Source organism: Eucyclogobius newberryi, unplaced genomic scaffold (assembly GCF_026437365.1).
Source record: "Eucyclogobius newberryi isolate DKJ021-1_F unplaced genomic scaffold, fEucNew1.0.hap1 SCAF_10, whole genome shotgun sequence".
Taxonomy (NCBI): Eukaryota; Metazoa; Chordata; class Actinopteri; order Gobiiformes; family Gobiidae; genus Eucyclogobius; species Eucyclogobius newberryi.
The window spans coordinates 19,245,883-19,256,303 of NW_027315724.1; the positions used below are offsets into that span (position 1 = coordinate 19,245,883).

The 10,421-nt window shown below is 44.2% G+C and overlaps 1 protein-coding gene across 1 annotated transcript in view; it reads left to right on the plus strand.

Moving 5' to 3' along the window:
• Positions 1-10,151, plus strand: part of plekhg2 (pleckstrin homology domain containing, family G (with RhoGef domain) member 2) — a 69,552-nt gene extending 59,401 nt beyond the window's left edge. Inside the window, exons 8-16 of the mRNA XM_072456634.1 lie at positions 2,478-2,628; positions 4,337-4,468; positions 6,199-6,381; positions 6,615-6,707; positions 7,742-7,828; positions 7,999-8,032; positions 8,199-8,288; positions 9,238-9,339; positions 10,090-10,151. Coding sequence (XP_072312735.1) covers positions 2,478-2,628; positions 4,337-4,468; positions 6,199-6,381; positions 6,615-6,707; positions 7,742-7,828; positions 7,999-8,032; positions 8,199-8,288; positions 9,238-9,339; positions 10,090-10,151 — 934 coding nt within the window. The remainder of the gene's footprint in view (positions 1-2,477; positions 2,629-4,336; positions 4,469-6,198; positions 6,382-6,614; positions 6,708-7,741; positions 7,829-7,998; positions 8,033-8,198; positions 8,289-9,237; positions 9,340-10,089) is intronic.
• Positions 10,152-10,421: the final 270 nt, after the last annotated feature.

Consider the following 10,421-nt stretch of genomic DNA (forward strand, 5'->3'; position numbering starts at 1 on the left):
AGCTGCAAAACCTGTGATTTCCGTTCCAGCCATTCCGAGATGTCATACATGTTGTATGTGCGGCTGCTACCAGTGCGGATGATACCACGTGTGATGCAGTACTCGATGAAACTGTCCCTGTAGCTTGGAGGGAGCTTGGTGAGTAGTCTGTCGACATGTGAACCACACTGAAGCTCACTGGCTGCCACATCATCTATAGAGCTGAGGAGACCGACCAAGCTGGATACTGCTAGTGAGAAATCTTCGAAGGCCTGAGTGTCACCGGCCCTAATAGGAGGGCAATTAAGTATGGCACTCAACTCACTCTGGACTAACTGCCTAGGTTGTCCGTACCTCTGTTCTAGCGCCCTCATAGCACTAGTGTAGGGAGTGCGGTCATGAATGTAGCGCCGGGCCACCTGTGCAGCACACGGATGCTCTAAATGGTCTAGCAGAATATGGAATTTATACTCCTCTGTGAGATGAGTATGTGGGCCAAGTAGACTGTCTAGCCCCTTCTTCAGCAATGCAAAGTCACTCTCTCTGCCTGACCTGAACGTCGCCAGCTTAGGTTTAGGGATGCCATATGATGAAGCTACTATCATTTCCATCAGGTTTGGCGGGGTTACATCTGCGGTAGGAGGATGATAGGCATTGGCTATATCAGTGGGCGGAGCAACATATTGTTGGTTAAGGGCAATAGGCTGCTGTACTCCTGCCTCCTGTGACGGCTGATACAAGGGTGTAGAGTAGTGCCTACTGACATCTGCAGGCCCATGAGGCTGTGCAGAGTTAACCTGGTTAGAGTTGTGTAGAGGAGGCAGATGTTGCAAACTCGGGCTGTACAGGAGTTGGTCCCGACTTGGCTCCATTCTTTCAAGCTGCATTGATTGGGCTACTCGAACGGCAGGTTGTCGCTCAGGATGAATAGCATGATTGGCTCTAGGTGGGGGAGAAGGTAGTGGAGCAGGCCGAACCATCGGAATAACTCTCGGGTGCGGAGCAGGCTGGACAATAAAGCTTGTATTTACTGCAGCAGGTTCCACTGGCCTAAGCAACAGGTTCACATGTGTTTCGATGTCCTGCCTTGAGGTTGATGCTGGTTCAGCTGTAGGCGGAAGAGAAGAAACTCTGACTGGTGCAGGCACATCACTGCGCTGAGGAAAAGGGCTACTTGACGTACAGTCACGCTCTAGGTTTTCCACGCGCTTGGTTAATGCACTGCTAGTTTCCGTCATGGTGACTTGCATCTCTTTCATGGTTGTCAGCACTTTTTCCCAAGCATTCTCCATCTTCTCCCATCTAGACCTCTCCTCCTTGTCTGATTCTACTGAAATGCTGTCAGATAAGTCCTCTGGATCAGATAAGCCATGTTTGTAGTCTGCCAGATGTCCTGGAAGCTTCCTGTTCCTGCGTGGACGGTGACTACGCTCTGGACTCTTCTCCTGAGGCGCCTCATCTGGATTCTGTGGAGTTGTCATCTCGTTGACTCAGCCAAAGATTATCCGGCTCGAAGGACCACTTGTGCGATACTATGTGCGTCCGGTATGCACTGATTATTGATAAATCTTCAGCTGAGTCTTCCTCGGTCAGAAGGAACAGACAACTCCAGTTCACACTTTGAACATTTATTGAGGGATCAAACATTGGGAGGAGGAGGTCTATATACAGATGGGTTGAGAGGAAAGGTGCGAGGGTGTGTGTGTGTGTGTGTGTGGTTATCTGAAAGAAAAACAATAAAAACTGTGTCAGGAACAGTTACAAACAGGTTGCATTGAATATGGATAAAGGCATGTAGTTACACTCGGCGACCACCAGAGGGAGCCCTGATGCAGTTACACTCGGCGACCACCAGAGAGAGCCATAGTGTAATAGCATTAAACGACCACCAGAGGGAGCCATAGTGTAGTTACATTAAATTACCACCAGAGGGAGCCATAGCTTATAAGTGGTTACATGTGAAGCTTAACTTTATACAAAGTAAACTGCACAAATATACATAAGGGACTATTTACCAGGAAACATACAGGGCAGAGGATTGGATTATGGACATGCATGTGTAGAATTTAAGAACTATTTGTAGGTAGTAACAGGTGGAGCAGAGCCGCGCGCTATTACTTTAACAGGCACGCAAACAAGCATCTGCGCTCTAACTTATAGAACTTTAATATGCATGCATGGTTACAAACAATACTCACATCATATGGACGCACACGGTACCTATACACACAGGATAAGGTTGGATAAAAGGGCAAGATAAAAGGGCAGGAAAAAGGGCAGGATAAAGGACAGCGAACCTGCGCTCTGCTCCTCACACAGTGATGGCAAAAACAGTAATGGAAAAACACACGGCATACGGGCCTTAAGGAACTACAATGAACCCTGTTGCATTGTGGGATGTGTAGTACTTTCCCGGGGGACTTTTAACACTTATACGTGTGTACTTTCACAGTTCAGTTGCAGTGTGTCAGTAGTACTTATACGTGTGTACTTCACAGTTCAGTTGCAGTACTTGGAGGCCTGATGCAGGACGCAGCTCTACTCCGGTTCTTTCAGCAGAGACAGTTCAGTCTGAACCACTCTCTTCCTCTGGAAACGTATCTGCTGAAGCCAGTGCAGAGGATACTGAAGTACCACCTACTACTGCAGGTAATACTACAAATACTACTGCAGGTAATACTACAAATACTACTGCAGGTAATACTGCAAATACTACTGCAGGTAATACTACAAATACTACTGCAGGTAATACTACAAATACTACTGCAGGTAATATTACAAATACTACTGCAGGTAATACTGCAAATACTACTGCTGGTAGTACTGCAAATACATCTACTACTGCATGTAAGAGCAGTAAAGCATGAAATGAAATTCATCCTCGACTGAACATGAATCACACACAACTGTCCTGCTGAGCTCCACCTGCAGAGGGCAGCGCCACTCTCAGCTCCACCTGCAGAGGGCAGCGCCACTCTGACCTCCACCTGCAGAGGGCAGCGCCACTCTGGGCTCCACCTGCAAAGGGCAGCGCCACTCTGACCTCCACCTGCAGAGGGCAGCTCCACTCTGAGCTCCACCTGCAGAGGGTAACGCCACTCTGAGCTCCACCTGCAGAGGGCAGCACCACTCTGAGCTCCACCTGCAGAGGGCAGCACCACTCTGAGCTCCACCTGCAGAGGGCAGCACCACTGTGACCTCAACCTGCAGAGGGCAGCACCACTGTGACCTCCACCTGCAGAGGGGAGCACCACTCTGACCTCTACCTGCAGAGGGCAGCACCACTCTGAGCTCCACCTGCAGAGGGCAGCACCACTCTGACCTCCACCTGCAGAGGGCAGCACCACTCTAAGCTCAGACAAACCTCTTCTTAAACCATAAAGAACTTAGTTTGTGCTTTTGTGACACTGTGACTTGTGTCTGAGCTCACTCATCTTATACTCTGAAATATTCACATATACTACAGCAGGTACTACAAATATACCACTGCTATTACCACTTAGTACAACATGTAATGATACAACTAATAGTTCTGCTATTACCTTTTAATACAACATGTAATAATACTGCTAATACTTCTGCTTTTACCACTTAGTACAACATGTAATAATACTACTAATACTTCTGCTTTTACCACTTAGTACAACATGTAATAATACTACTAATACTTCTGCTTTCACCACTTAGTATAACATGTAATAATACCACCAAAAAGAAAAAAACATCATTAAATAGACTCAGGTTAAGATTTAACCTTCCTGTTGTTTATATGGAATTTTGAATCTCTGGAGAGGGCGACGCCCACATCATTCTGATGCTGAACAGTTACACAGAGAGGAAAGAGAGAGTGAGACAGGGACAATATGAGGCTGGTGGCCCATTAAAGGACTGATAAACAAAGAGGTTTAGTTTCTGGTGAAACTGATAACACCTTTGGGTAGGCCTAGTGGGCGGGGCCTACCCAGAGTAGGATAAATATCTGAGTTCCTGGTCTTGATTCACAGATTGAGAATGACTCTTGGACGATAGTCGAAACGTCCAGATGAAACTGAATCTTTTTCTACACTGTGATGATGTTATGACAGATTCTTGGTACACGCAGCTAAACTGTGGGTCTTAGTGAGTCTGTGATCCTGGCTCAAACCTGGTCCTGGTCCAGACCCACCACAGTCCGGACTAAGTCTGTGAGCTCCAACTATTGTGTCAAACAAATCAGGAACTTATCAGTAACACAAGAATTTCACCTGAGGACGAATAAAAGTAATTCTGAATCTGATACAGAAAGTCCCGGTTCAGACCTGGTTCAGACCTGGTTCAGACCTGGTTCAGACCTGGTTCAGACCTGGTTCTCTTGCAGGAGCTCTCCAAACACCTGTCGAAGTCGGACCCTGGTTACGAGGTGGTGGAGGATGCGATTGTTGCCATGACAGCGGTCGCCTGGTACATCAACGACATGAAGAGGAAACAAGAGCATGCCGTCCGCCTGCAGGTGAGCAGGATGCCCTCCCATGCCACACCAGCAAAAAGAGAGGTACAACCAGCGAAAAAGAGAGGTGCAACCAGTGAAGAAGAGAGGTACAGTCAGCGAAATACAAGAGGTACAACCAGTGAAAAAGAGAGGTGCAACCAGTGAAGAAGAGAGGTACAGTCAGCGAAATACGAGAGGTACAACCAGTGAAAAAGAGAGGTACAACCAGTGAAGAAGAGAGGTACAACCAGTGAAGAAGAGAGGTACAGTCAGCGAAAAAGAGAGGTACAACCAGTGAAGAAGAGAGGTACGGTCAGCGAAATACGAGAGGTACAACCAGTGAAAAAGAGAGGTACAACCAGTGAAGAAGAGAGGTACAGTCAGCAGAATACGAGAGGTACAACCAGCGAAAAAGAGAGGTGCAACCAGTGAAGAAGAGAGGTACAGTCAGCGAAATACGAGAGGTACAACCAGTGAAAAAGAGAGGTACAACCAGTGAAGAAGAGAGGTACAACCAGTGAAGAAGAGAGGTACAACCAGTGAAAAAGAGAGGTGCAACCAGTGAAGAAGAGAGGTACAGTCAGCGAAATACGAGAGGTACAACCAGTGAAAAAGAGAGGTACAACCAGTGAAGAAGAGAGGTACAGTCAGCGAAATACGAGAGGTACAACCAGTGAAAAAGAGAGGTACAACCAGTGAAGAAGAGAGGTACAACCAGTGAAGAAGAGAGGTACAACCAGCGAAAAAGAGAGGTACAACCAGTGAAGAAGAGAGGTACGGTCAGCGAAATACGAGAGGTACAACCAGTGAAAAAGAGAGGTACAACCAGTGAAGAAGAGAGGTACAGTCAGCGAAATACGAGAGGTACAACCAGCGAAAAAGAGAGGTGCAACCAGTGAAGAAGAGAGGTACAGTCAGCGAAATACGAGAGGTACAACCAGTGAAAAAGAGAGGTACAACCAGTGAAGAAGAGAGGTACAACCAGTGAAGAAGAGAGGTACAACCAGCGAAAAAGAGAGGTGCAACCAGTGAAGAAGAGAGGTACAGTCAGCGAAATACGAGAGGTACAACCAGTGAAAAAGAGAGGTACAACCAGTGAAGAAGAGAGGTACAGTCAGCGAAATACGAGAGGTACAACCAGTGAAAAAGAGAAGTACAACCAGTGAAGAAGAGAGGTACAACCAGTGAAGAAGAGAGGTACAACCAGTGAAAAAGAGAGGTACAGCCAGTGAAGAAGAGAGGTACAGTCAGCAAAATAAGAGAGGTACAACCAGTGAAAAAGAGAGGTACAACCAGTGAAGAAGAGAGGTACAGTCAGCGAAATACGAGAGGTACAACCAGTGAAAAAGAGAAGTACAACCAGTGAAAAAAGAGAGATACAACCAGTGAAGAAGAGAGGTACAGTCAGCGAAATACGAGAGGTACAACCAGTGAAAAGGAGAGGTACAACCAGTGAAAAAAGAGAGATACAACCAGTGAAAAAGAGAGGTACAACCAGTGAAGAAGAGAGGTACAACCAGTGAAGAAGAGAGGTAAAACCAGCGAAAAAAGAGAGATACAACGAGCGAAAAAGAGAGGTACAGCCAGCAAAACATTTATTTGTGTGTATGTGTGTGTGTGTGTGTGTGTATGTGTTCGTGTGTGTGTTCATGTGTGTGTGTGTGTGTGTGTGTATGTGTTCGTGTGTGTGTGTGTGTGTATGTGTTCGTGTGTGTGTGTGTGTATGTGTTCATGTGTGTGTGTGTGTTCAGGAGGTGGAGGCGCTGCTGCTGAACTGGACGGGGCCGGACTTGTCTGGGTTCGGGGAGCTGGTCCTGGAAGGCTCTTTCAGAGTCCACAGAGTGAAAAAGGAGCGCGCCTTTTTCCTCTTCGACAGAATGCTCCTGATCGCCAAGAAACGCCTCGAGCACTTTATCTACAGCACACACATCTTTGTGAGTCAGATGCTCCCGTCCTCCTGTATACAGCTCCTGCACCACGTGACTCAAACGACACTTGCACTAGCTCTGTAACGTCTTCTGTGTGTCCTCAGTGCTGTAACGACACGTGTATTAGCTCTGTAACGTCTCCTGTGTGTCCTCAGAGCTGTAATGTCTCCTGTGTGTCCTCAGTGCTGTAACCTCTCCTGTGTGTCCTCAGTGCTGTAACGTCTCCTGTGTGTCCTCAGTGCTGTAACCTGCTGCTGGTGGAGACTCTGAAGGATCCTCTGTGTTTTAAGATCTCGGACCAAAGTATTCCCAAACAGCAGCACATTGTCCAGGTCTGTGTCCTTTACCTGAAACTACACCTGAAACTACATCTGAAACTACAGCTGAAACTACACCTGAAACTACATCTGAAACTACAGCTGAAACTACACCTGAAACTACATTTGAAACTACACCTGAAACTACATCTGAAACTACAACTGAAACTACAACTGAAACTACATCTGAAAATACACCGGAAACTACACCTGAAACTACACCTGAAACTACATTTGAAACTACACCCGAAACTACACCTGAAACGACACCTGAAACTACATCTGAAAATACACCGGAAACTACACCTGAAATTACAACTGAAATTACACCTGACACTACACCTGAAACTAAACCGGAAACTACACCTAAAACTACACCTGAAACTACACCTGAAACTACAACTGAAATTACACCTGACACTACACCTTAAACTACACCTGAAACTAAACCGGAAACTACACCTAAAACTACACCTGAAACTACATCTGAAACTACACCTGAAATTACACCTGAAACTACACTTGAAACTACACCTAAACTACACCTGAAACTACACCCGAAACTACACCTGAAACGACACCTGAAACTACACCTGGAACTACATCTGAAACGACACCTGAAACTACAACTGAAACTACATCTGAAACTACACCTGAAACTACGCCTGAAATTACACATGAAACTACACTTGAAACTGCACCTAAAACTACACCTGAAACTACATCTGAAACTACAACTGAAACTACACCTGAAATCACACCCGAAACTACACCTAAAACTACATCTGAAACTACACCTGAAACTACACCTGAAATTACACCTGAAACGACACCTAAAACTACACCTGAAACTACACCTGAAACTACACCTGGAACTACATCTGAAACTACACCTGAAACTACATCTGAAATTACACCTAAAACTACACCTGAAATTACACCTGAAACTACACCTGAAATTACACCAAAAGATACACCTCAAACTACACCTAGAGCCAACACTTATATTCTACATTAACACAAAGTGTTTGACTCTTTTTTTTTTTCAGACGAAGAATCAGGAGGAGAAAAGACTTTGGGTCCATTACCTGAAGAGACTCATCATCGAGAACCACCCAACATCACTGCCCCAGAAGGTACTAAACCAGGACTAAACCAGGACTAAACCAGGACTAAACTAGGACTAAACCAGGTCTAAACCAGGTCTGAACCAGGTCTGAACCAGGACAAAACCAGGACTAAACCAGGTCTGAACCAGGACTAAACCAGGACTAAACCAGGTCTATGTCTGTTTTCTCTGTTTCAGGCTCGACAGGTTTTGGGAGATAATTTCTGTCACAGTGAGTACAATGTTTATATATCATTATTTTATCAAAATGTCGGGTTTGACAAATAAAGGTAAATAAATTAAATAAATTAAAAATATTAAATTCTGAATCTCAAAGGTGAAATTCCACATAAAATACATCAAATGTTGATTGTAGCTTGTGGTTCTTCCTGTTGTAGCGCCTCAGTTCCAGCAGGAGGCGATGAAGTCCTGCTCCACTCCCAGACTGGAAGAGCTGCACAGCTTCCACCGAGGAAGGAGACAGTCAGGTCAGACACATGCTAAGAACACACGATAAGAACACACGCTAAAAACACGCGCTATAAACACACACTAAAAACACATGCTAAAAACACACGCAAAAAATACACGCTAAAAACACACTAAAACACATGCTAAAAACACACGCTAAGAACACACGCTAAAAACACATGTTAAAAACACACGCTAAAAACACATGCTAAAACACACGCTAAAAACACATGCTAAAACACACGCTAAGAACACACTCTAAAAACACATGTTAAAAACACACGCTAAAAACACAGGCTATAAACACAGGCTAAAAACACAGGCTAAAAACACAAGCTAAAACACAAGCTTAAAACACATGCTCAGATAAAACACACACTAAACCACGCAGTATAAACACAGAACTCTCACAGAACTCAAGTCTAAAATATCAAAAAAATAGAGCCATTTATAGATTACTAGATTTTTTTATCTGAATCTGCAAATGAAACAAAACAAGCCACAAAAACACAATCCAGAAAAACACAAAGTGTAAAGTGGCAACTGTGGACTCAAATTTACTGCAGACGAGGACAGGAGGTGACTTTAGACTGTTTTAAATGATTTGTTTCCAAATTTAAAACATTAAACATGAAGAAGAAAAAGGTCAGAAATGAGAAAAGACGCAAAGAAAAGAAAAAAGTCCAAAGAAAAGTCGTATTTAGTCCAAAGTTGGGTCAAATGTGGACATTTTTTAAGATTTTTTTTTCTTTTTTTTCATATGTCAATTATAACGTTGATCAGTTTGACATGAAAAAAGGGGTGTGACCTCTCTCCAGTCACGTGACCTCTCTCCAGTCACGTGACCTCTCTCCAGTCACGTGACCTCTCTCCAGTCACGTGACCCTGTGGTGCTCCGTTGTCAAGGACATTTTCCCATTCTTCGCCCGTCAAAACAAAACAACCTAAAGTTGTTTGTTCCTGCAGAGCCTCAGGAGCTGCTGACCTTCACCCCAGAGAAGAGCAGGAAGAGTCTGCCTCTGCTGCTGGAGGGTAACCTGCCCCACCGCCGCAGCCGCCGCCGGTCAGGTACCACCGCCCCCCCCCCGGCCCGCCCCTGCCCCTACACACGCTAAAAACACATGCTAAAAATACATGCTAAAAACACAGGCTAAAAACACAGGCTAAAAACACAAGCTAAAACACAAGCTTAAAACACATGCTCAGATAAAACACACACTAAACCACGCAGTATAAACACAGAACTCTCACAGAACTCAAGTCTAAAATATCAAAAAAATAGAGCCATTTATAGATTACTAGATTTTTTTTATCTGAATCTGCAAATGAAACAAAACAAGCCACAAAAACACAATCCAGAAAAACACAAAGTGTAAAGTGGCAACTGTGGACTCAAATTTACTGCAGACGAGGACAGGAGGTGACTTTAGACTGTTTTAAATGATTTGTTTCCAAATTTAAAACATTAAACATGAAGAAGAAAAAGGTCAGAAATGAGAAAAGACGCAAAGAAAAGAAAAAAGTCCAAAGAAAAGTCGTATTTAGTCCAAAGTTGGGTCAAATGTGGACATTTTTTAAGATTTTTTTTTCTTTTTTTCCATATGTCAATTATAACGTTGATCAGTTTGACATGAAAAAAGGGGTGTGACCTCTCTCCAGTCACGTGACCTCTCTCCAGTCACGTGACCTCTCTCCAGTCACGTGACCTCTCTCCAGTCCCTTCCACACACTTTAACACTAATTATACTCGTTTCCCCTAATTCTTTGCAATAGAAAGTCAAACTATCTTATCCTCACTCTCTGATTGGTCCGTTTCAGCTCCGGCCAAAGACATCGAGGCAGCGTTTCACTCCCGACGTGAGTTTGAGCTTTGCGTTTGAAGTGTTTAATGTATTTCCCCACTCTTCGTGCTGAAATGTAATGTAATAACTGTTTTAAATGTGTTTGTTTGCTCTTGCTGACATCGTTCTCTTTCTTTTGTGGCGTCTTCTCCGTTTCTGCAGCTCTGAAGGTAAAAGACTTTTCACTCATTATCACTCAATTTTTTTTTAAAAGAGCTTTTAAAAGAGCATTTGAAAGAGCGTTTGAAAGAGCGTTTAAAAGAGTGTTTGAAAGAGCGTTCAACAGAGCGTTTAAAATTAAAAAAAAAA